Below are 27,396 nucleotides of genomic sequence, written 5' to 3'. Positions count from 1 at the left end.
TTGGGGGTCACCACAACAAGAGGAACTGTATTAAAGGGTCCCGGCATTAGGAAGGCTGAGAACCACTGGGCCCTAAAGAATCTGAGCCTTTATAGAAAAAGTTTGCCAATGTCTGTTTTAGACTATCAATTCAATCAAAGCTCCACTAATTAGGAACTTATAGATATCAATACATCAGGCAAATTAATTTTAATATCTTCATAAACCTGTTTAAAAAGCAGTTTTTGTACTTAGATTCTCAGAGTTCCCTGGATTTGCCCATTACCACTTCATATACTTTCTTATTATTTCCATGGCTTCCCCACTTGACTAAGAGCAAGCTATCTTTCTAGCATCCCTGTTATAATCCCAACTAGAGGCCTGGTGCACAAAAATTTGTGCACTGGGGGGGAAGGAGGGGTCCCTCAGCCCGGCCTGTGCCTTCTCGCAGTCTGGGACCCCTCGGGAGATAACGACCTGCTGGCTTAGGCCTGCTCCCGGGTGGCAGAGGGCAGGCCCAATTCCTAGGTGCAGCCCCTGGTCGGACTCAGAGCAGGGCTGATTGGGGAGTTGGGGCACCTTCCCCTGTCATGCACAGAGCAGGGCAGATTGGGAGGTTGCAATGCCACCCTCAGTCATGCTCAGGGTAGGGCTGATTGGGGGGTTGGGGAACCGCCCCGTCACACTCAAGGCAGGGTCGATGGGGAGGTTGCGGCGCCACCCCGTCACGCACACAGCAGGGCCCATCCGGGGGGTTGGGGCTCTGTACCCTGTCATGCACAGAGCAGGGTCAATCAGCGGGTTGGGGAGCTCCCCCCTGTCACGCACAGAGCAGGGCCCATCAGGGGGTTGAGGAGCTCCCCCCTGTCACTCACAGAGTAGGGCCAATAGGGGAGTTGGGGCACTGCCCCCTGTCACACTCAAGGCAGGGCGGATCAAGGGGTTGGGGCACCACCCTCTATCACCCACAGAGCAGGGCCAATCAGGGGGTTGGGGAGCCGCCACTCTCACACTCAGGGCAGGGCTGATGGGGAGGTTATGGCTCTACCCCATCACACACAGAGCAGGGCCCGTGGGGGGAGGGGGGGTGCCGCACCCTGTCACACACAGAGCAGGGCCGATCAGGGGGTTGAGGCGCCACACCCTGTCACACACAGAGCTGCAGGGCGATCAGGGGGTTGGGGAGCTCCCCCCTATCAGGCACAGAGCAGGGCTGATCAGGGGGTTGGGGCGCCTTCCCCTGTCACGAACAGAGCAGGGCGGATAGGGAGGTTGTGGCCCCACCCCCTGTCACACACAGAGCCACAGGGCGATCAGGGGGTTTGGGCGTTGCCTCCAGTCACACTGATCCCGGTGCCGGAAAGCCTCTCGGCTCCACTGATCCCAGTGCTGGGAGGCCTCTCGGCTCCGCTGATCCCGGAGCTGGGAGGCATATTACCCTTTTACTATATAGGATAGAGGCCTGGTGCATGGGTGGGGCTGGCTGGTTTGCCCTGAAGGGTGTCCTGGATCAGGGTGGGGGTCCCCACTGGGGTGCCTGGCCAGCCTGGGTGAGGGGATGATGGCTGTTTGCAGCTGGTCACACACCCTTCAGGGTGGGGGTCCCCAATGGGGTGCCTGGCCAGCCTGGATGAGGGGATGATGGCTGTTTGCAGCTGGTCACACACCCTTCAGGGTGGGGGTCCCCACTGGGGTGCCTGGCCAGTCTGGGTGAGGGGCTGAGGACTGTTTTCAGGCTGGGACTGAAGCTCCCAACTGCTCCTTTCTTTTTTTTTTTTTTTTTTTTTTTTAAATCTGGGCCAGCTTTAGCTCTGAGGCTCCAGCTCTTAGGCATCCGCTGCTGAAAGCAGGTATCTGGTTTGTTTAGGTTCTATAATCGAAACTCTGTATCAATTCCAGCTCTGAGATCCCGGCTCGCTGAAAGCAGGTTTCTGGGGTTTTGTTTAGCTTCTATATTTGTTACAATGTTTTTTAAACTGCAAGCTCAGAGGCTGGCAAGGCAGGCGGGGAACGTTGGAGTCCTCCGTCACTGAAGCAAGCAAGCCTCATGTTAGTTTCAAGCTGCCTGGCTGCCGGCCACCATCTTGGCTGGCAGTTAATTTGCATATCTCGCTGATTAGCCAATGGGAAGGGTAGCGGTCGTACACCAATTACCATGTTTCTCTTTTATTAGATAGGATACCTAGCATAATGCCTGGGACATAGACATTAAGCAGAAATTTGAATGTCTGAATATAGGCACCCAATTTAAAATAATCAGTCAAGAGAAATGGAGAGATTCAGTACTACAGAAACTTGCTATTCAACATGTGTGCTGTGTGTGCAGCAGTGGAATACTTGGGAACTTGTTAAAAATGCAAAATCTCAGGCCTCACCAAAGACCTGTAACTACATTTTAACAAGATTCCCAGATCTAAATTTGAAAAGCAGTGCTATACAAAATGGTACTTAATTATATTAAAAGTCATTAGTTTGATTCCCAATATGGAGCAGGTCACTATGCATTTGGGAAAAACAACTACAAGACTTTATCCTTACCCTAACCTTGAGCTTCAATAAACAAAATAAAGACCTTATATTGACAACTTTAACTTGTTCTTTTATTGGAGGAAGACAGACATTGCGCCCGCAACCAAGGTACATGCCCTTGACTGGAATCGAACCCGGAACCCTTTGGTCCACAGGCCTACGCTCTATCCACTGAGCCAAACCAGCTAGGGCTCTATATCCTGTTAGAACTGACATGTGTTCATGAAAACTTCAAAATATGACAGTTATCTTGTGGGTTAATAATTTGTTTTGTTTTGTTTTACTGGAAAAAGAAGAGGGAAGTCAGCACTACTTCCTGCTATTTATTTTTAAAAACAAAGGCTAACAAACTATTGGAGCTATGACCTACTCACACTAAAAACAATCTTTAAAAGTAGCTGCTTGCTCTGGTCAGTTTGCCCACAGACTGAAGTGTCCCAGGTTCAATTCTGGCCAAGGGCAAGTATCTCAGTTGCAGGCTCGATACCCAGCCCTGGGCCCTAGTTAGGGCTCGTGCAAGAGGCAACCAATCAATGTGTCTCTCTCACATCAATGTTTCTCTCTCTCTCCCCCCATTCCTTTCACTCTCTCTAAAAATCAATGGAAAAACCTTCTCCGGTGAGGATTTAAAAAAATAAAAAAAGGTAGTTACTTGGTGAATTTGGTGATTTAGGTACAATTACTATCCCTGTTTCACAGAAAAGGAAAGTGAAGCTAATGGAGGGTAATGTAACTTAAAAGTCAAACAACAAATAAATGATGAGGCTAAGATCGTAGTCTTCTACAAGCCCTAAACTAATCAGAACTAGTATTGTATTAATTCTGTACCAATTCACCAGAACTTCGGTTTATCTCAATTATGAATTCATAGTGGTGTTGTTTTTTTTCTTTTGACCACTCCACTAGCCTCTATATTCTAGCTCCTATACTTTAGCTACACTAGTATTTTCTTGGACAAATCACTTGACCTCTATCAGCCTTTGTTTCATCTATAAAATACATAACCTCCTTAAAGTATTGTTGTGACCTAAATATAATATGCAGCATATAATATTTATTCAAAATTATATAGATTTCAAATACAAGTACTATATAACATGCACTTAAAAAGACTGACAAACAAGGACATACTATATTATCTATGATAAATAGAGTTTCCCTGCCATCAGTAGAAAAGTAATAGGTTAAGATTTTTATCTGGGGGGAAAGGGGCATCATTCTACAGGACAGAAACCTACCAGTATAGGCCACTACTTACAAGAGACTCACCAAAAAGACCTAGATATTCTTTTTCTTTTCTTATTGTTTTTTTTTTTTTTAATCCTCACCTGAGGATATTTTTCCATTTATTTTTTTATTTTTTTTTTTATTTTATTTTTTTTAGGATAGAAGGGAGGGTGGGTGGGGGAGAGACAGAAACACTGATATGAGATAGACACATTGATTGGTTGCCTCCCACATGCAGGATCGAACCTGTAACCCAGGTATGTGCCCTGACCAGGAATCAAACCCAAAACCCACTGCTGCGTGGGTTGACAGTCTAACCATTGAGCAATACTGGCCAGGGGGCAAAAGACCTAGATATTTCTTAAAGCAACATCATCATAACAGTTTAAAAAAAAACTCAACAAATTTCTGATTAACTCTAAGAATTGCTTGCTTTTAAGCAATTGGTTTAAGATAGCTGATCTATAGAATTTGTAGCTCGTCAGTAGGCTGGCAGAACAAACTCCAATGAGGGTGAAAGAATGGAGTAAAAAATGGATGATTCTTCATTTATCAAACTGCCAAAGATCAAAAAGTTTGATACCACTATGATTCCCTGGGTGTAGGGAAACAAGAACTGTTATATACTTGATGGTGAATCTCTATGAAGAAAAATTCAGAAATACAAAATTACAAAGGAATACATTCTTTGACCTAATTATTCCACTTCTAGGAACTGAAAGTAAAATAACAAACGAAAGAGGTTATTCAACTGACTACTGTTTATAATCATAGGAAACTGGAAATGTACGTCCATCAGCCAGGGTCTAGTTTTATAAATTATGGTACACCCATACAATGGAATATCACCAAGCCTTCTGTACTGATATGAAACACACTTAAGATATTGTTGTCACATGGGGAGAAAAAAACTAAGGTGCAAAACAATGTATTAAGATATGTTATTAACTGTGGGAGGGGGGAACAAAACGAAAAATAAATATATAGTGATTGTGGGGTTTATTAAAGTATGTATTTTATTGATTTCAGAGAAGGAAGGGAGAAACAGAAACATCAATGATCAGAGAGAATCACTGATTAGCTGCCTCCTGCATGCCTCCACTGGGGACCGGGAATCAAACCGTGGCCTCCTGATTCATAAGTCAATGCTCAACCACTGAGCCACACCAGCTGGGCAATAAAGTGATTGTTTTTAAACACACAGACTCTCCTTAGAAGGTAGAAAAGAAACAAAACTCACTAGCTGCGTCCCAGAACTGGTTAGCAAGGGAATGGGACTTAGAATACTCTACATGGAATATTCTTCTGTACTTTTTAAATTTTATGTACTAATAAATATTTTCTATTAGGAAAACATAACTTCTTATGGTTTAAAAAAAATACTACATGGTTAATAGAGAGCAAATATTACCTTGAAGGAGGTAGCAAATGGCACTTTTCAGGTGAGTTATCAAACATTTGCAGAAAACATCTAAAACTCCTTCTCTCCTTTTAATTTATAGAGCCTATAAATTTTGAGAGGATAAATGATTCAGCTTCTAAGTTTATTAAGTGAGTTAATGCTTTTTTAAAATCAACCTGTTTCTAACATTCCACCCTCCAGTTTAAGCCCGACAGTTTCAATTCAACAAACATTTTCTGAGCATCTTACAAAGTACCGGGAACTGGATACAAAGATTAATAACACATATGACTTGATAAATGCTTTAACAGATGGATGTAATAAATGTTAAAGGAGTACCTACTTTTTTAATGCTTGTCATTTTCATGAACAAGAGGCAGTCTGATGTGGCTGAAGGCGTACTGGACTTGAAAGAGACCTGGGCTCTAGTTCCATTTATTCCCTTAATTAAGCATATAATTCTGATTAAAACCTGACTATCATAGCATGAATTGCCTTCCTTACTATACACACACACACACACACACACACACACACACACACACACACACACACTGAGTGGCCAGATTATTATGACCACCTGACGTTTGTAGGCAAATTAGCTATAATTTCGCACTGACATTGCTAGAGGGCCAGACCATTATAAATAGGGAAGCAGGTTGTTTACCATGACAGAAGTGATTTTTTTTCTGAAGATATGGGTAAACAACGCGATTTAACAGCCTTTGAACGAGAGATACACACACACACACACACACACACACACACACACACACACACACACTGAGTGGCCAGATTATTATGACAACCTGTCGATTGTAGGCAAATTAGCTGTACACTGCATCATATGGGATATGGAAGCCGAAGGACTGTTCGAACACCTTTGCTGCCTGCAGTTACCAAGATAAAATGCCTCCAATTCGCACAGGAACACAAGGATTGGACAGTTGAGCATTGGAAAAAAGTCATGTGGTCCGATGAATCACGTTTCCAGTTGCATCATCCAGATGGCAGAGTGAGAATTTGGCGGAAACAGCATGAAAGCATGCACCCCACATGCATGAGTACAACCCTTCAACTGCTGGGGCAGTGTTATGGTTTGGGGCATGTTTTCCTGACATGATTTGGGCCCTTTAATTTGTGTGGAACAATGTCTGAATAGCACAACATACCTAAGTATCATTGCTGATCAAGTTCATCCTATCATGTTGATGGTGTATTCCAATGGAGATGGCTTCTTCCAACAAGACAATGCGCCATGCCAAGGTGCTCGTATTGTGCAGGAGTGGTTTCAAGAACATGAGGGAGACTTTACCTTGCTTAGGTGGCCGCCACAATCACCAGATCTCAATCCAATTGAGCATATGTGGGACAAAGTTAAAAGAGCCATCAGGCAGCTGGTTCCACAACCATCAAATCTCACAGAACTGGACAGTGCTATTCATCAGGCATGGTGTCAGGTTCCTCGCATCACCTTTCAACATCTCGTGGAGTCAATGCCAAGAAGAATCGCCGCAGTATTGAAGGCAAAAGGTAGCCCAATGAAGTGCTGATGGGGTGGTCATAATAATCTGGCCACTCAAAATATATATATATATATTTTATATATGTATAATTTATATATATTTTATACACACACACACACATATATATCTCCCATGTTCAAAGGCTGTTAAATCACATTGTTTACCCATATCTTCAGAGAAAAATCACTTCTACTGTAGTGGTAAACTACCTGCTTCCCTATTTATAATGGTCTAGCCCTCTAGCAACTTCAGGGCAAAATTATAGCTAGTTTGCCTACAAGAGTCAGGTGGTCATAATAATCTGGCCACTTGGTGTATATCTAAAATAGAGAAATATGCTAATTAACCAGGACGCCGTAACGGGTCGACCGGACAGGAGGAGGTTGTATGTGCAGCATCGGGGGCGGGGTAGCAGGGGCCTCCGCACGCCTGGGCTGGGGGGAGGGCCTGATCAGCAGCAGCCACAGCTGCTTCAAGGGCCAGAGAGGGAGGCAGGGCCAGACACGTGACTCGAGGGTGGGTGGTGCCGCACGATTTCGAATCGTGTGCTGGGCTCCTAGTGTTATATAAGACTAGAGGCCCAAAGCACGAAAATTCATGCAAGAGTAGACCCTCCTTCCCCTTGCACCCAGGACCTGGGCGGCTTCCCTCCAGCTCCACCTTCGTCCGGAATGATGTCCAGAAGGACATCTGGTCTAATTAGCATATTACCCTATTATTATTATAGATATACATGAAAGCAAAATCCTTTAAAATCTGTGAGACACTTCAGAAACATGTTATAACCATCCAGATAAAGTTTTGGAGAAAAAGACTTTACCCCTTTTCCTTCTCTAGCTTTCTTGGCTGAAGTTATGAGTTCTCTGCTTAGCTTAAGTTATCAGAAATAAAATTATTTTTCTCATTCTTTCAAAGATAGTAGGTGATGGAGCCAACCCACTTGTAAAGCATTCATATAGAGTAAAAGATGAGCCCTGCTGGCGTGGCTCAGTGGTTGAGTGTCGACCTATGAACCAGGAGCTCAGGGTTCGATTCACGGTCAGGGCACATGCCTGGGTTGTGCACTTGATCCCCAGTGTGGGGTGTGCAGGAGGCAGCTGAACAACGATTCTCTCTTATCATTAACCCTTTGAGTGCCAACCAATATCCTAGGAACTATGCTAAAATTGCCAAGGCATTTTTGCTGATTTTACAGCAGTTTAGGAAAAAAATTATGAATCGCAAGGAACTGGTTACATATTCAATATCTTCCACAAAATCATCATCTTCACAGCAAGAATTGACATATTTAGCAATATCATCATCACTAATAAAAGCAGACTTAGAACTGGACCCTGCAGGAGGAGCGCAGTAGCGCTCCTGGCACTTTTGGCGAAAGACAGGAGGAGCATGATCGCGCTCCCCGGCACTCTAGGGGTTAATGTTTCTCTCTCTCTCTCTCTCTCTCTCTCTCTCTCTCTCTCTCCCCCCCCCCTTCCTCTCTGAAATCACTAAAAATATTTTTTTTTAAAAAAAGAGAGTAAAAGATGAGTTTTTACTGAAAATTACACATATAAAATCCCAAACAAAAGCAGGTATTCAACAGCAACTAAAAGCTGGAGCTTACACAGTACATTTACTAAAGCCTTGATGCTCTTTCAAATGAGGGTTGAGAGCAACAGGCAGCCTAGGATGGCAGCAACAAGAGCAAAAAGGGCCAATATCAAGTGACAACAGTTGTGGTTTTCATGCTGGCCACCTTACAGGCTTCTTAATGATATGCTTTGTTAGTGCTCTAAATTTGAAGTTCTTTGTTTAAAGTCTTGGGCTATTCTTATGCAATGAGAAGAATGTGTTTACCTCTGCCACTACTGCTGTTACCCTGTAGAATAATTCTTCAGATAAAACATATCCTTTCTTCTACCATTAAAAAGAAAAAAGATAAATGTATCCTGCTGGCTTGGAGGTTACCCTATCACATACCTTAGCCATATAAAATGCTAATGAATGTTTACTGGGGAGAGTAGTGACTTTAAAACCAAGTTCTAAAAGTTAGACATGTGATTTGGTATTTTATTCATATTCAATTAAACATTTATTATGGGCCTATGTTTTGCTTCTAGGCCTTTGTACATGCTGTCCCCTTTGCAGGAACAACTCTTTCCCACCCCACCCATGTGCGCTTCCCCACCTCACTAACCTCTAACATGTAACTTCCTTTGAGAAGATTTCCCTAACATCACCCACCGGCTGTGTTTCCACCACACTGTTTTATCCCCTCAGAGAACTTACCACTGTGTGTTAATCACAGGGACTATATTTCCTTTACTCATGACCTAATCACTATGCTGGCACCTGGAAGATGTTCCATAAATACCTGTACAGTATACCAGACATCGTGCTAGATAAACAGGTATACAAAGGTGAAAAACAAGATCCTAAGTTCAATGTCTAATAGGAGAGACTAGCGCATACAATGTAAAACAAGCTATGATGGAGTTATGTACAAGATAGGAGGGGCATAAAGAGAACTGAATCAGCTTGGAAGCAGGATAGGTGAAAGAAAGGGAAGAAAGCAGCAGAAAGAGTATATGCCTAAACCAGTGGTTCTCAACCTTCTGGCCATTTAAATACAGTTCCTCATGTTGTGACCTAACCATATAATTATTTTCATTGCTACTTCATAACTGTAATGTTGCTACTGTTACGAATCGTAATGTAAATATCCGATATGCAGGATGGTCTTAGGCGACCCCTGTGAAAGGGTCTTTCGACCGCCAAAGGGGTCGCGGCCCACAGGTTGAGATCCGCTGGCCTAAACTAAGTCTGCAAGGTTAAATTAGTGCTAGTTGGTGACAAAGAGGGAAAGAATGATCATTCCAATGAGAGATAAACATAGAAGCAAGAGAAAATAAAAATGAGGTGGATCTGAGGAACGGTAAGTAGTTTGAAATACACAGTTCTAAAACCTTAGTAAGCATCTGATTCCGAAGGAGGAAGAGCTTATCAACATACAAGTTGCTGGACCTCACACCCAGTTTGTTAAATGATAGGCCGGGAACATAGCCCCCAAATTTGCATTTCAAACAAGTTTTCAGGTGACACTTCTGCTACTTCCAGTCCCAGGACCACACCTGGAGAGCCACTGGTATAGTGGGACATAGAGAGCATATAAAAATATAGTAGTAGACAAGTTTGAAACAATGCAGGCGGTAAAGAAGCAAATTAAAAATCACATACTAGTCCTGGCTGGTTTGGCTCAGTGGATAGAGTGTCGGCCTGCGGACTGAAGGGTCCCAGGTCTGATTCCAGTTAAGGGCACATGACCAGGTTGTGGGCTCGATCCCCAGTGTGGGGGTATGCAGGAGGCAGCCGATTGGTGATTCTCTCTCATCACTAATGTTTCTCTCTCCCCCTCTCCCTTCCTCTCTGAAATAAATTTTTAAAAAAAAATTTTTTTAAATCACATACCATGCCATGGAACTTGGCACTGAAGGGTTTTAAGAAATAATTTTAATTTTAGAAAGATGATGATAATAGCTAATATTTATAGAGCACAGGACTTCATGTATTCTGTACTGCCCAGCAGCTACTAGCCATATGCTGGTATTTCAATTAAATTACAATTAAATAAAATTTAAAATTCAGTTTTTCAGTCAACCAGTCACATTTCAAGAGCTGGCTACTGTACTGAGCACAGATAAAGATTATGCTATTATCACACAAAGCTCGATTAGACAGCACTGGTGTGTATTTACTCATTAAATCTTGACAACTTCATTATGAGATAGGCACGGCATAGTCCCGATTTTACAGAAAGAAATGTGGCAAAGAAAGATTAAACAAATTATCCAACGTCATAAAACAAGTAGTACTAAAATGAGATCCAAATCCAGATAGTCTGGATCTTGACCCTGTGTTCTTAATTGTGTTTTAATACGATCATTTTTGGCAGTAATGGGAACTGGAGGAAGACGATGATGGAGGAAGGAAAACCAATGTGGAAGCTACTAGGGTAAATCAGGAGAGAAATGACAAGAACCTACACTAAAAAAGTAGCAGCTAGAATGGAGAAGAGGCTAATTAAAAGAGATGTTACAGAAGTAGGAAAAATGGGGATGAACCCTGGCAGGTGTGACTCAGTTGGTTAGAGTGTCCTCCCATATCCTGAAAGGTGGAGGGTTTGATTCCTGGTCAAGGCATATACTCAGGTTGCAGATTCAGGATGCATACGGGAGGCAACTGATGGATGTTTTTCTCTCTCTCTCTCCCTCTCTCTCTTCTTTCCTCTCTCTAAAACTGATTTAAAAAAACAAACAAACAAACAACCATCCTCTGGTGAGGATTAAAAAAAAAAAGTTGGGAATGAACTAGAACTGAATCCAAAAGAGGTGCAAATAAGATATAGGAGATAACTAGTAATCAGAGTCAATGGCAATGTCTCCCACCACAGTAAGAAATCAGAAGAGCAAGTTGGAGGAGGGTGATAAATTCCACCTGGGTCATCATGAATTTGGAGTGACTGGGATAAGACACCACATAGTGAAAGAGATGTCTGAAGTGAAAAAGAGATATTTGGATTCAGATATGAATTTAATATAGAGGAGATAAGTCTGGAGATAACTCAGAAAAGTTGAAACAATTAAGTGGGCAAAGAACAGAACCTTAGGGAATCCAACAAATAAGATTTTTTGAAAGGCAAAAGATAAAAAGCCAGTAACTAAAAATGAATTACCAGAAAAATGGAAGGAACAGGGAAGACACCTAGGAAGATAGAATTATCCCAGAGGTCAAATGAGGAGAGACTATGGTCAACAAGTTCTAAATGCTAAAAGACACAAACTAAAAACTATTCACAAGTCCTCTTAATGGTGCTCAAGGAACAAAGGCCAGATTACAACGTATTTGGAATGAATATAGCCTTTTTTTAAAAAAGCAGCAGCAGCTTCAAAATGAAGGGAAGGAGACAGAGTGTAGACGGAGAGAAGGATCTGAAGTGGTTTTTGATTGTTTTTATTTTAATTTGACACTTCCCCACCTTAAGGGGCAAAGAGTGATGGAACAAGCCCCCTGAGATAGGAGAGAACAGGATCCTGCACATAAATGGAAAGATTAGCTCTAGACAAGACACTTCTTTTACATCTTCTGAAAAGGTAGCAAGGGGTAACAGTAAGTACAGATGTATTTAGGTTAGTTTGGGAAGGTATAAGTTGAATGAGCTCATTTGGCCACAAAGATTCTATTTGAAGAAGAAGTAGGATATTGCAGTGTCTGTTAAAAATAAGAAAGGCAAAAGGGTTGGAGGAAACACTGAACTGCTGCAAGAGAACAAGACTACAGACACAGACATACATCCCCAAGCAGACGGCAGAGCTAAGATTAGAGGTCACATATTTCTAAGTGACACCTCACCACATGGTTTGTGCAATTTTCATCAAAATGATAAACCGCCCCAAATAGGAGCAGAGAGAGAAAATGGTTGGCTTAATTTCAAGGTTTGGGTTATCAATTAGATACAAGAGTAAAGTAACTGAAGTGATAAACCAGAATGCCAAGTAACTAGAAGAAAAGGCAACCTTGAGTGGTAGGCACCCACTGGAATCACATAGGGTGATTGAAACTATGTACTGTCTGAGATCTTGATGAAATAAAAGAGCAAGTGCAGTTGGAATTAGCAGAGAAAGGTTATGGCAGTTATGGTCAGGGAGTAAGATAAAAGAGAATTTCGGTTTCCCAAGTACACTGTCCTGGATTCAAAGTGTGCTCATGAAAGGAAGTGTGATGTTTTTTCCTGTATTTGTCTGAATTTCCATTATTAGGTAAAAAGTAGCTACTCCTTCTGTCCCCTAACTTCTTAAGCCACTTCCCATTATACTAGAGATGTTGGTTCTAGCGTTAGAACAGTGGTTCTCAAGCCTGGCTATAAGATGCACACAAAGACTTAAAACAAAACTGAAATCTGCACCCCATTGCTAGAGTATAATTTAATTGGTTTTGTGTTTACTATTTTAAGGCTCCTCTGGCAATTCTAAAGTGGATTTAGTGTCAAGACCACTGCTTTAGAAAGAACAGGGCTTTAGATTTATGTAATAAAATTCAAGAAAACTGACTCGCATGAGAAGAACTGTGATAACTAAAGCAGGAAAACAGTGAAAGAGGATCTAAACTGGTATTTATAGATGTCCCAAATATAAAAGTTGGAAAACCATTAAAGCACAGCATCACATTCAACACAAACAAAATGTAATGTTTCCAAGAGTTCTGTTACAGGCTCTAGAAAATTTAAGAGTTAAATGCTTCACTGAAGGCCAATGACTAAGAAAAAAGAAAAATCCGCCCTCTACTAAGCAGAAAGAATTGAAAAACAACATTTAACACCAGCTCTCCTAGGTCAAGGACAGTTCACAATTCCTTGGAGGAAAAAGCAGCCTACAATATAAGCATAATAACCTCCCACATACATGGAATCCACCTCTCCAGCACAAGAAGTAAACAGCAAAGGAATCAGCTGTCTTTCACACAAAGATTTTCAGTTTTTAGCTTCCAGATGTTCTTTCTACATCATTTTCTCCTTAACAAGTTTTACCAATAGTCTTAAAACCACCAATCTCTGTATATAAAAGGCTAATATGCAAAGTGTTCCCTCGGGAGTTTGACCGGGAGTTCTATCACTCTCAATGATGTGCGCTGATTACCAGGGGGCGGCGCAGAACGAAGGAAGGCCCCGATCAGCCCTGATCACCAGCCAGGTCTAGGGACCCTACCAGTACACAATTTCGTGCACTGGGCCTCTAGTTATTTTATAAATAACTGAGCCCAATCTAACCTTTATTTGCCACTATTCTAATATATGTGCTAAGTTTTATGACAAAGTAATGCAGAGATAAACTGTTACTATAAAGATAAAAATGGCAAACATGATGTTATCTACTACCATCCCTTTAAGATTTGAGTACTAGTATTACAATCACCCAGTACAAGATACTATCCTATCTAATAAAGGTGGAATATGCTAATTGACTGCCCCACCCTGAAAGATGGAGGCACCCACAGCCACAAGATGGCCAGCAGAGGAGGGCAGTTGCGCACAATCAGGCCAGCAGGTGAAGGCAGTTGGGGGTGACTGGGCCAGCAGGGGAGGGCAGTTGTGGGTGACCGGGCCGGCAGGGAAGGGCAGTTGGGGGCGATCAGGCTGGTAGGGGAGCAGTTAGGCGTTGATCAGGCTGGCAGGGGAGTGGTTAAGGGGCAATCAGGCAGGTGAGCGGTTGGGAGCCAGCAGTCCTGGATTGTGAGAGGGATGTCCCAGATTGGAGAGGGGGCAGGCTAGGCTGAGGGACACCCAACCCCCCCCAATCCTCCGTGCATGAAATTCGGGCCTCTAGTATATACATAACAATGAATGATAAACTACATACTTTTATTGTTGTTGCTTACTGATTTGGGATAGAGACAAACATCTATTTGTTGTTTCATTGACTTATGCATTTATTGGCTGATTCTTTTTTTTTTTTAAATATATTTTATTGATTTTTTACAGAGAGGAAAGGAGAGAGAGAGAGTTAGAAACATCGATGAGAGAGAAACATCGATCAGCTGCCTCCTGCACATCTCCTACTGGGGATGTGCCTGCAACCCAGGTACATGCCCTTGACTGGAATCGAACCCGGGACCCCTCAGTCCGCAGGCCGACGCTCTATCCACTGAGCCAAACTGGTTTTGGCTATTGGCTGATTCTTGTATGCGCCCTGACTGGAGACTGAACCCGCACTCTTGACATATTGGGATGATGCTCTAACCAACTGAGTTACCCAGCCAGGGCCCAAACTATATACACCGAATCCACCCATACTTAATGCCTTTAATAAGAATTATTTCACAGATTAATAGAAAGCCTTGTACTTTCCTAACTCAGTCTTAAAATTTTCAAGTTCAAACCAATTATCCAAGTCACTCAGGGGTCATCTGAGCTGTAGACTTTCTGAAAATCAGTCCTAACTGTAAGTGGACATTTTTTTTCAAAACTCCAGGAGTGCTTTTTCTGCAGGCATTAAGATCACTCAATATGTTCTTCTAATATTTAGCTAGGCGTGCCCTCCTTGGGGTACACCCACTCAAATCTCCTTTTCCAGTACATTTTCTTTCTCCTAAATTCTAAGTTTCCCCACAAGACTTGCAACCAAGGAAGCAATGGGCAGCAGCTGCTCATCCTGGGCTAATTCCATGAACTTGTCTCTAAGGCCCCCTTTCTGACTTTCCAGTGAGCTAACAGCAGCTCCACTTTGGCTCACTTCTTTCCCATAATGTTTCTAGAGAGACAAAGCAGCCCTGCCTATACTCTCTCCTGTTGCTTCTTCTATCCTAGGCCCTTCCTTGTTTCACTGTCCCCAGCTTTAATATATTCTCAAATTAAAATAAAATGAAATTAATAATAATATTTAGCTAAACACATAAGAAGATTCTAATTTCTCTAATTTGGACAATAAGAAAGCAGTCCCTCTGTGCTCCCCCAAAAACTGTTTTGACTTTTAGAGCATATAGCTATCTTCAAACACTGATACAACTGGATTTACATATATGTGGTTTAAAAAAACCACCAAAATTCTCTAGACCAGGGTTTTATTCTATGGTTTCCATGAAGGGTGTTCTACATACATTAGTTTATACTCATTGCTCTCTAATACTTTAAAGCATTACTGCAGTCTAGAAAAAAAGCACAGAACTGAGAAGAGTCTGATCACTTCTCCCAGATGTGATTAACTTGCTGTGTGGCACGCGGCAAGATACTTAAATCTCCTTGGCCTTCAGTTTCTCTATTTGTGAAAATTAGAATCACTGTTATCTAAGATTGCTATAAAAAAAAGTCTACAAAATGCAGAAGACTCAATTCTAAGAATTTATCTATACTTTGTAAACATAATATAATCCAACTATAAAACAAAACCTTAATCAACACTACACCCTGAATTACTTTTACTTAGCAAGTCTTTTTATATATATTTTTTTTTTTATTGATTTCAGAGAGGAAAGGAGAGGGAATAAGAGATAGAAACATCAATAATGAGAGATAACCATCAATTGGCTGCTTCCTGCATGACCCACACTGGGGATTGAGCATGTGCCCTGAATGAGAACCCAACTGTGACTTCCTGGTTCATAGGTCCACATTCAACCACTGAGCCACACTAGTCAATCTTTTTTTTTTTAATTGCTGGCAGTTAAAAACTATTTTAACCTAGAATGGCACTCTGCAAATCTAAATTATAACCTCTATGCTTAATTTCAACCCTTAACCAAGTAGTGCCATACTATGAACTGTTTCTTCACCTGTTCCCTAAATGAAGTTCAAAGTAATTCTTTGAACTTGAATTTATGGAGTTATGTATAGTGCTGATGAAAGACATCTTTTGGGAACGATGACTTTCCTGTCAAAGGAAAGTCCAGAAAGAAACAACCTAGATATTCCTGGGAACCAGCTGCAGCTGAATGAGTCTTAATCCTGCTCCAGCTGGGAAAAGCACAAGAGTGAAGTCGAAATGTTCTAATTCATTTGCTGCAGATCCTTTGTGAACTGACTCCACCCTGAGTAGCCAGTTAGTAAACAACTGTACCAGAAATGAGGCTCTTAATAATTCCTAAACAAAAGATGTTTGTTTCTTTAAAAAGTTTTAAATCGCAGCATGAAAAGTACTCATTATTCTACTTTAAGAAAGGCTTCCCAATTCACTAGAAAAAAATTTTTTAATTCTACTTTAACCAGCAAATTTGGTGCCTAGATTCATTCAGTCCTCTCACGTAGCTAAGAACCAAGTTGGTGTAAAAAACATATTGTCTCCAATATTTGAAACAGACAAGAGAAAAAAAAAACCTCTCAAGGAGATTCTTACAATTTCAAGAGGCCTAGAATGATATACTTTTTTCCAGTTTCATCAAACAGTTCCTATTACCTATTCTCTTTCATAGTATTCAAAATAAATGTCATGTAGCCCTAGCTGGTTTGGCTCAGTGGAGAGAGCATCAGACTGCGAACCAAAGTGTCCCAGGTTCGATTCCAGTCCAGGGCAAGGGTATGTACTTGGGTTGCAGGCTCCTCCTCGGCCTGGGCTCTGGTTGGGGCATGTGCAGGAAGCAACCAATCAATGTTTCTGTCACATCAATATTTCTCTCTGTCTTTCCCTTCCTCACTTCTACTTTCTCTAAAAATCAATGGAAAAATAGACCTACTGTGAAGATTAAGAAAAAATAAAAAGGTAAATATAGTGTAAAACAGTGCTGGCCCATGTGTCAGAATGAACTAAATAAAAAAAAATTTAAAAAAACCAGCAAGGCCCTAAACAGTTTGGCTCAGTGGATAGAACTTGGGCCTGCGGACTAAAGGGTCCCAGGTTCGATATCGATCAGGGGCACATGCCCCGATTGCAGGCTCGATCCCCAGTGGGAGACATACAGGAGGCAGCCAATCAATGATTCTCTCATCATTAATGTTTCTATCTCTCTCTCCCTCTTCCTTCCCCTCTGAAATCAATAAAAATATTTTTTAAAAATAAGGCAGATGCCCTGACTGGTTTAGCTCAGTGGATAGAGTGTCGGCCTGCGGACTTAAGGATCCCAGGTTCAATTCTGGTCAAGGGCATGTGCCTTGGTTACAGGCACCTCCCAAGTTGGGGGTGTGCAGGAGGCGGCTGATCTGTGTTTCTCTCTCATCAATGTTTCTGGCTCTCTATTCCTCTCTGTAAAAAATCAATAAAATATATTTTAAAATATATATATAATAATAATAAGGCAGCAAGGATAAAGAAAAAGACAATGGCCCTGACCAGTTTGGCTCAGTGGCTAGAGCGTCGGCCTGTGGACTGAAGAGTCCCAGGTTTGATTCCGGTCAAGGGCATGTACCTTGATTGCAGGCACATCCCCAGTAGGGGGTGTGCAGGAGGCAGCTGATCGATGTTTCTCTCTCATCGATGTTTCTAACTCTCTATCCCTCTCCCTTACTCTCTGTAAAAAATCAATAAAATATATTTTTAAAAAAAAAGAAAAGAAAAAGACAATGTATTTTGCATACATTCATTTTACATTTGGTGTTTTATGAGAAGCAATAATAAAAATTTGTATTACTTAATGTTATTAAAGGGCTATTATATAAATATATTATGCCTATAAAACTTAACCATGTGAAGTTCTTTTAAAACTTCATTAAGGAAGTACATGTTAAAGCACTCAGAACAATGCCCAATACATTGTTAGCCTTTAACAAATGTTAGCTATTGATAGGTTTCTATAAGCAACTGCTTATATTCTCTTAACTTGCTGACATGGGGCAAAGAAAGAGGTGAAGATGCATAGATCATCTAGATCTCTATTCCTAAAGCAATTTGTGGTATATGATGTTTTTATTAATTTCTTCTCTTTATTTCATCCATTTATTAGAAGTTACCCCATGACAGAGTAAAGGTCAGTGGTTCCCAACCTTTTTTTGGCCATGCCCTACCTAAGCATCTCTAAAAATCCTGATGCCCCCCTATGATATATAATTCTTACTATTCAAAAAGTGAATTCCTATTCATGTGAAGGAAGCCTAAAAGGCCATTAACTTGGTCTAAACAAGCTTCCAAAGAACACAGCATCCATGAAAAAGAACAATAAAAGAGTGAAATTACAGCTGAAGTACTGAGGAAGAAATCACTAAGAAATTGTTTTTTTAAAAAAAATAGTAATATGAAGTGATATGAAAAAATAGCAAGTTTCAAAACATGTAATAGAGAACTGAAATGCATGTCACAATATATATTTCTATACTGTATATTAAGACCCTAGAACCATAATACAAAAAATTCACTGTTAATAACTCATTCTTGAATTGCCTCCTTTAAAAATCAAATTGCGCCCCCTGTAGAGCATGTGCCCCACACTGGGAACCACTGCTCTAAGTATATGAGAAATGTTTAGATATGTGAATTAGAGTTTTGGGTATAGTAGTTTTGGTTAGCAATGACTAAACCAAAGGTTGTTCAGTGGCTCAAGTTTTCTTTCAGGGTATGTTATGGGCTGAAAATTAACAAAATACACAGAGCTCATAGGCTAATTAGAAGACCAAAACATATCTATAGAGTTGATTGTACTTAAACATATGTTGCATTACAAACATCTCTGCCAGAGTTACTTTTAAATTTATGTTTGTCTTTTTTATTTGAATAAGTCTACTGAGACGGTGAGTTCCCAAGCACATCCATACTTAATCTACACTTCAATGACTTATTAATAACAAATTTTTAATTTCTTAGGCTGCAGAACATTTAGACTCACCAAAAAATGGTATAATGTAAAAAATGTATAAAAAATTGTAATTATTTAGATCAATCAGTTGCAAACTCAGTAACATTACAAAAATGTACATTATCCATGTCATTATGTCTTTACAATGATGCAAAAAATAAGGTCCACTACATAAGGTTAGGATAATTTTCTCTAAAAGAATCCTTCTTTACTTAAAGACTGCTATGTCAGCATCGTCCTCCATTCCTATCTCCATGATATAAGAATAAAAACTTGTTATCCTAGCCAGTAGCTCAATTGGTTATCATCCCAATACATCAAAATTGTGGGTTGATCCCCCAGTCAACTCACATACAAGAATCAACCAATGAATGCACAAATAAGTGGAAAACAAATCTCTCTCCCTCTCTCTCTAAATCAATAAACAAAAGAATTAAAACTTGTAATGTAAAAAAGTTTCCCAAAAAATAGTTTCCCAATAATACAAAATACACTTGCTTACATACTCATAAAAAAATCTTATACTAGTATACTTTAAATTGAAATATTTTTCCCACTTATTTACTATTAATTTATCTCTTCTCAACATTTTTGTAGCATCTTTTGCTTTCGGATGGTTTGAGTTGGTTTTTTGTTTTGCTTTGTTTTGTTTTGTATTTTAAGTGCACGCCATCCCTGATTTTAACAGCATGAATAATTATGAAAGAGAATTGTTCATAGCAACAGGATATCTAAATATAAAGCTTAAAAATATAAACAATTTTATAACATGTAAAATGTGGAACAATTTTACTATAAATTATAGGCCATTTCCAAATAGTTAAATCAAAACTTTTATCATTTTTTTTTAAATATATTTTATTGATTTTTTACAGAGAGGAAGGGAGAGAGACAGAGAGCTAGAAACATCGATGAGAGAGAAACATCCATCAGCTGCCTCCTGCACATCCCCCACCGGGGATGTGCCCGCAACCCAGGTACATGCCCTTGACCGGAATCGAACCCGGGACCCTTTAGTCCGCAGGACGACGCTCTATCCAACGAGCCAAACCGGCTTCGGCCGAAACTTTTATCATTTTTAACTCTCAGTATCGTGAAAACATATTTCCACTCTAACCAGCATCCCTACACCAAAAATCTAACTTCCCACTTATTCCATGAATTTAAAATGCCTAATTCCAGTAACAAAATAATCTGGACTCTTAATCTCTGACAAAGCCTACATCCTAAATGCACTGTTCATGGTAGGCATCTAAATGTAGACTGAATAAATGAATAAATGAAGTAATTGAGCAAATTATCTTATAGTAATATTTATATTTCAAAAAGAAAGAAATCTACAAGTAAGAAATTGTTATTTAAACCAGTTACACATTATCACCCTCACCTATAGCCCACAGTTTAAGGCAGCGGTTCTCAACCTGTGGGTCGCAACGCCTTTGGCGGTCAAACGACCCTTTCACAGGGGTCACCTAAGACCATCCTGCATATCAGATATTTACATTACGATTCATAACAGTAGCAACATTACAGTTATGAAGTAGCAACGAAAATAATTTTATGGTTGGGTCACAACATGAGGAACTGTATTTAAAGGGCCAGAAAGTTGAGAACCACTGGTTAAAGGGAAAGCAACATTCTGTCCCAAATGAAAGCACTCTATTACAGCCATGCATTCACTCCCATTCTGCAAATGATAAAATTTTAGTGACAACTAAGATAAAAATTAATAAGATTAGAAATTATTTTTTAAGAAAAGAATAAAACAAAATGTTATATAGACAAGCTATTTTTTGTTATGGACCATAGGTATACAAAACTAGATTATTCATAATCTCTAGTTTCTTATACATTCTTATCACTGGTTCAAAGTCAGTTTTAGAATGTATTCTATGATAGAAAGAGAGAAAAAAGGGAACAGTGAATGCAGTGAGGGAGGAATGTGTCCTTTCACAATTAGAGAATATGCTATTAATACAAAGAACATTCATAATTATGTATTTGAGTGCAGTGACAGGTATTATACATAACTCCCAAGAAGCAGTAAGTATAGCTATTATATAATAAATCTGCAGTCAGACTGCCCAAGTTCAAATTCTAGCTCTGTCACCTAATATTTGACTTGGACAAGGTACTGAATTTCTTTTATGCCTTAGTTTCTTCATCTGTAAAAAATAACAGTACCTACTCTCACTAAGTTGTATGAGGATTAAAGGAGTTAATAAAGTTAGCTTTAAAGTAATGTCTAGCACACAGTAAAAACATGACTAATAAACTACTACAACCTAATGCTAGCTCAGATATTTCTCTAGAAGATGGATAAAACTTTTAAATCACAGTATCCCACAGTTTCTCTTCACTATCAATGTGAAAACATACTTAAAGTTCAAGTGACTAACAAAAACTCTTAAAATATTTCTACACAGCTGATCTCATTGAAAAGAGCAAAAACCACCCTCCGCTGCGGAAAATCTAACATACAGGTCTATAGTTCCTTCCAAAGGTTAAAATAGAAAAATAAATAAATAAATAAATAAATACAAAGTTAGAGCTGATATAGAAAAAAGTAAAGAAGAACTTGCTCAAGTCACTCCATATAGCCCCTGAATATCATCTCTCACCCCTCAGATGACCAGGCCAATATATATATTTGCATTCAACAGAAGAAAACACCATTTTAGTTTCAAGACATTTCAGTTTTAAGCAGAGTGCCTGACCCATATACCCCCAATACCTATTTGCTGAATTAATGCCTAAAAGTGAAGCTACTTCTGGCCTATATTTTCCTTTCTCCATCACTGTCAAAAATACATAATTTTTTTGAAGTTTGTAACAGGAAGCCAATCAATTCTACATAAGAATCCATTGGCTAGTTTAAAAAAGAGGAAGGAAAGTAGTTAAAATACAATAAAAGAAGACATACACTGTTATCTGTTTAGAGGAGGAATAATTCCTCACCCTAGAGTTCACTGTATTATAATTTTGAATATGAGCTTTTCATATCTTCAGGGAAAGTCACTCAGGAAATTCACCACTGAAAATAAGGCTACATTTAAAAATACAGATCCTATCAACTCTAATTTTGTAGATACTATCATGAAACTAGTTTTCCAAGACTAGTACACATTCATAGAAGTCTACTCAATGAAACTCAATTTTCCCAAATGTATACTACAAATTTAGTTACTTCGGTTAACAACACTACATATTTTAAAGTTAGTAACCAAAAACACATTTCTAACCAAAGCACACCAACAGATCTCTAAACTCAGCTCAGCTGCAAAATAAGGATTGTTGGGTTAGGATCAGGGGTGGGCAAACTTTGGGTTCTTAAACTGGCCAAAACAAAAGCATGGATGGAGTGTTTGTGTGAACTAATATAAATTCAAAGAAAACATCATTACATAAAAAGGTATGGGTTTTTTTAGTTTTATTCATTTCAAACAGGCCGGATCAGGCCCACTGGCCTAGTTTGCCCGCGGGCTGTAGTTTGCCCACGGCTGGGTTAGGTGGTTCTCAAGGTCCCTTTGAAAAGTAAAACCCTAGGATAATAGGACTCAAATTTGTCCTACACTGCACTGCACTACACTGACTACCTTTTAAAAATATGGCTAGATATTTTTAAAAATTAAAATATCTAACTCAAACAAGGGAAATTATAATACAAGCAAGCAACCAGGTGTTCTAACAAGAATTTATAATGCCCAATTCACAGATATAACACTGAATTCATTCTAAACTACAAATTATTCTGTTTCCATGCAATTATTAACTTGTACACTATTAAAAACAGTTGTAGGTATCAACTGTTATATTTCAATTCATTTCAGCCATATGTCATTAAGAATTAGTTCTCACAGATAAGAGTTCTTACAACACTGAACAGAATAAAGCATTTTAGTCATTTTTCCACCTTGAATATTCAGTAACACTCTTAATAAATGCTCAAATGATACAGAGCTATTTTATGAAAGTGATTCACTATCAGAATCATTTTAAGGGAAATAACAGCAAGATAATGTTTCTATTTCAAAGTTTCTATTTTTTCAAAAGTTCACAGAGAAAATTTAACAATAAAATAGATCGCTAAAAACTTCAAAGAAAAATACTGTTAATTTTCAATTGTTATTTAAACAAAATTCTATAGGTGAGATTTATTAACTGCAGTAAATTTAGATCAAATCTTAAATATTTTATACAGGGTGTGGTAAAAGTAGGTTTAAAGTTGTTCATATGGAAAATAATTAGTAAATAATATAAGAATAAACTCCTTTGCATATTCACAACTATAAGCCTACTTTTGCCACACCCTATACTCAATGTTAACTTTACAATCTTATGATCCTAGAAGCAGACTCCTTGATCTTAAGCAAAATGAAGAGTATTTTACTATTGTATTCAAGGTGTACAACAACTTAAATTACTACCACTTTCCACAGAACTACAATTCAGAGCAATTGAGATAAATATACAGCTAGGACACTAGGTCAATGTAAGAAAACAGCTATTAACAAAACTCTCTTCTCCTCATCCCCAAATATCTACTTAAGGACCAAAATTTGCTGTTAAGAAGACATACTTTCAACTGCACAAAAATAACAGCATAAAACAAAGCACAGGAAGGTATACCATCTGTGAATCAAAACTCAACTCCCCAGAACTTTACTAATACATATAGGATACTGTATTCCTGACCAATGTAGTTACACCTGTCACACAAAGCTGATTATTGCACAAGTCTCCAAACACCAAACTTGTGTAACTTCTATATTACTTCCTAGAAATTGGACTTTGTAGCATAACACATAATCATCTCTATAAGCACTGATGCATATACCATTCTCACCTTATCCTTTTCATGTGGAAGGAGTGACACTGGAGGTAAAGAGGAAAGAGACTCACAACTCTCTTTCCCATCCACATTGGTTGCTTTAGTGTTAAGCCGATAAAGAGGTCCATCTTTAAGAAGTCTGCCATGGCCAATGGCGCGTTTAACAGCCAATCGGAACTGCTGGTGAAAACCTGAGGCAGCACTGCCTCCAAATAATGCAGACACATCCTTCTGACCTTTCAAAAATCGTTCAATGCTTTTCAAAGTTGAGCCACCGGCCTCTGCCAAGCCATCCACCGCCCGCTTGATCAGTTTATTCCAATCTACATTTTGTTTATTGTCCAATTTTCCATGGTTTCGAGGTTTAGGAAGTGCTATTCGCCCAGGATTATCAGGATCTTTATAGGAATTGAGACCTTTATTTGAAACTTTTAAAATAGTTCCATCTTTAACACTCAACTCCAGTTGTTCTAAAACAGTTTTACGATCCAAGCCATGGGATGAAGACACTGCATTGCATATCCTTTCTTCTGAAGGGCGCTGTTTCTGTTTCTTCACTTTTTTGATGGCCTCCAAAATCCATTCCGTATACAGCGGGTTAGCGAGTTTTACCATGGTGAAGGATTCGTATATCCATAGAGTCGTTATCCCTTATCCTGATGCTGAGTAAGTTTTACACCATGGAAAACAGCATTCTCGGAGGCTGGGAACCAGTTAACCATAGCATACAAGTTTTCTGGCCTAAGTCCTTCCTCCTTTCACAAAACAGAATGCCTCCCACTTTACTTTAGAAACCTAAATAACTTATTTGAAATGTTTCCAAGCTTCCCAATAGGTTTCTCAACAGCACCACATATGCGTCTCTTCATAAAGTTGTAAAAATTCAAGAACATCTCATTCCCAGCAGGAAAGTGTGCATCTATGCCTGAAAAAAAATTAAAACAAAGTCAGTTTTCTATCAAGGCCCATTTTGTGAATAAGCTATAACTGAAGAAATATCCCGGTCTTTAAAAACAATCAAATAGTGTTTACTAAGCACCTGTAGAAGTTTGAATGTTTCTATCAACATTCCAAAACAATCATGTATGCAAACCACTGGGATAAAAATGAAAAGAAAAGAAAAAGTTGAATAATTAGGATACAATGAGGAAACAAAATGAGATGCACTATGAATGACCTTAGGCTACAAGTAACCAGAGGGTGCTGGCTGTTCTTTGCTCCACAATCTCTGCTCACCAGTCTATGAACTGAAACTCTTCCTTGACATCTTTCCCCAAGAAACTATTCAGCACTTCAACAAATATCTGGATTAGTAGAAAGAAGCCTGTAATGAAAGTAAGAGTGACTCTTCCATCTTTTAAAATTCCAGGCATTCAGACTGGATAAAAACAGTCAATAAGAAAACCACTGAGAACATTTTAACTATTTCATGTATTAAAGAAACAACAAGTAGAATTTACACAGATCACGTGCATATTTTAAATACATTACTTTAAACATTCCAAATGAAAACAAAAATAATACTGAAAATAGTTGCGTGAAAAGTACTTAAGGAATTTTTAAATAATCTAATTCCATTCAAATTTTAAGAATTACATGCCAATAGCTTCTCATAGCCAAACATTTTCAATATATTTGGAGGGAGTGTAACAACTGTCAAAATGTTTATAATTAGTCTTCAGATAAACCAGAAATGGGAAAGGCCCAGAACCACTGTGTTCAAATGCACACACTACAGATTTTGAAATGTACGGCATAGAAAAAAATGTATTCCCTGTTTGTGGGTCTAAAGAGATCTCAGAGATTCAAGACTGCTGTCCGGAGATAAACATTAATAAGTAAAACACAAACATATAAATATACTGCCTCTCCCAGGATCAGTCATTATCCTTTCAGACAAAAGAGACTGGCAGACACTAATCTTTTTTAAAAATCACCAAAATAATGAAGTCTCAATCTAAATAACTCCTTTAGTTCCAAAAAATAAATTTAACGAAAGTGTTTTTAGACCTCTGCTCTTATTGAGGAGCATTCACATGACAACATAAACAATGCTAAAGATAGGCCTCCCACGGCAATTATTAAGAGTGAAAGAGTGACATTAGAATCCAAAGGAAAACCAAAAGATATTAGGAAAGAAATCGTACTGCTAACCATGCTAGGAAAGAAAAGGCTTAAGGAAATACTCAAGCCTTAAGAGCCCAGATTTATTTTTAAATTATTTGACTAAAAAGAAGCCCCCTGAGAGCGCTCTATCCTTCATTTGGGTGAGCGTCTCAAGAGGACAGAAATCACAGTGTTATTACTCTAGGAAAGTTCATTATGAAGACATTAACGCTGAGCGAAGTGAGAAGCTACCACCTGAGTTGAAGAAACTAGCAACAGCCTAATTGATTACGCTCCCAGGTGAAGGAATGAATGGCAGCGCCCCGTCCCCACCTCTCCCGAAAGGAAGGCGCCGGCAGACTTGAACCTCCAGCTCCGCACGGGCACCAGCCGGCGGGGAGAACGCACCCTCGCTTCCGACGGCCCTTCCCGGGCTCCAGTCCCCACCCCCAAGCACCTCTTCGCGCTCGCTTTTCAAAAGAGCAAGAAACTTGAAAACTTGAAACAGCACCCCCCCGGCCGCTTGCCAGCGGGCACGCCGTTCCCACTAAATGGAAACAGAACCCGAGGACTAAATTAACAATGAAATCACGTGAAGGGGTTCCGAGGAGCGTATCTCCCCTTCGCATCCGCAGCGGCCGCTTCCGAGGAGGGCCGGGGGCGCGCGGGCTGCCCGGGAAGCCTGACAGGTCGGGCGGCTCCGGTCCACACCGGCCGGCGCTGACAGGCCGCCCGCCGCCTCCCCTCCCGGCGCCCGGGCTGACAGCCCGGCAGACACCACACCACACGTGCTGCCTCCTCCGCACCACAACACCCGCCCGCCTGTCACCCCCACTGGCCGCCACGGCCCCGCCGGGATCTCCGCGCCCCGGGCCCGAGCCGGAGCGCGGGCAGAAGGGGCGGCGGGGCGCAGGTGGGGCCGCGGCGGTGGGTGCGCCCCCGAGGGAGAGCGGGCTCGCCGGCACAGCACAGCCCAGCCCGGGGCTCGCGGCCTGGGCCGCTCGCCTTCCGCCCGCCCGCCGGCACCCGCGGCGGCGCCCGACCCGCGGGCGGGCGAAGGGAGAGTCGGGCCTGCCGCGCGCGGTCCGCGGGGCGGGGTGCGCCCGGCGCCGGCCCGGCGCGAGGGGGCGGCCGCGGTGCCCCAGCCCGAGGCCTGGCGCAGAGCAGCGGGAGGCGGCGCAGGCCGCGGCGGGGCCTGCAGCCGCCCGCCGACCCCGCGAGGCGGCCGAGCGGGCCCCGGAAGGGCTCCGCCTCGGGCTCGACGGCCGAAGGCGGTCGGGGGTGGCCCCGCGGCTACTTACCGGGGGCGAAGAGAGCCGGAATCCCGGGGACCCGGGTCGGACCGCGGAGATGCCCCAAACTGACACGACCGCCATCTTGGAGACAGTGAGCTCCGGCCGGGGGGAGGGGCGGCGAAGCGGCGGAACAGCCGCGGGGGGAGGGGAAGCTTCGCGAGGGAAGGGCCGCCTGGGGGAGGGAGCGGGAACAGCCCGGGAGGGAGGCGACGGGGGGCGGGCGGGGGAGCGAGCGCGGGAGGGGGGCGGCCG

At 40.9% G+C, this 27,396-nt stretch overlaps 2 protein-coding genes across 4 annotated transcripts in view; one reads left to right on the top strand and one right to left on the bottom strand.

Annotated features, from left to right (window-relative positions):
- Positions 1-27,288, bottom strand: part of KAT6A (lysine acetyltransferase 6A) — a 130,160-nt gene extending 102,872 nt beyond the window's left edge. Inside the window, exons 1-4 of one of the 3 annotated variants that reach the window (XM_059685300.1) lie at positions 27,151-27,272; positions 24,980-25,067; positions 23,759-24,668; positions 5,481-5,579 (exon numbers count right to left, since the gene is read on the bottom strand). In XM_059685300.1, coding sequence (XP_059541283.1) covers positions 5,481-5,579; positions 23,759-24,358 — 699 coding nt within the window. In that variant the 5' untranslated portion in view covers positions 24,359-24,668; positions 24,980-25,067; positions 27,151-27,272. Of the gene's footprint in view, positions 1-5,480; positions 5,580-23,758; positions 24,669-24,979; positions 25,068-27,150 lie in introns of all 3 variants that reach the window. The other 2 variants (XM_059685299.1, XM_059685301.1) reach the window with 2 other exon arrangements.
- AP3M2 (adaptor related protein complex 3 subunit mu 2) overlaps positions 27,119-27,396 on the top strand; it is a 66,158-nt gene continuing 65,880 nt past the window's right edge. The window contains exon 1 of the mRNA XM_059685302.1: positions 27,119-27,235. The gene's annotated coding sequence lies outside the window, so the exon portion shown is untranslated. The remainder of the gene's footprint in view (positions 27,236-27,396) is intronic.

This window comes from Myotis daubentonii, chromosome 2 (assembly GCF_963259705.1).
Source record: "Myotis daubentonii chromosome 2, mMyoDau2.1, whole genome shotgun sequence".
Taxonomy (NCBI): Eukaryota; Metazoa; Chordata; class Mammalia; order Chiroptera; family Vespertilionidae; genus Myotis; species Myotis daubentonii.
Note: the sequence above shows the minus strand (reverse complement) of the source record. Positions and strands in the feature narration are given on the sequence as shown.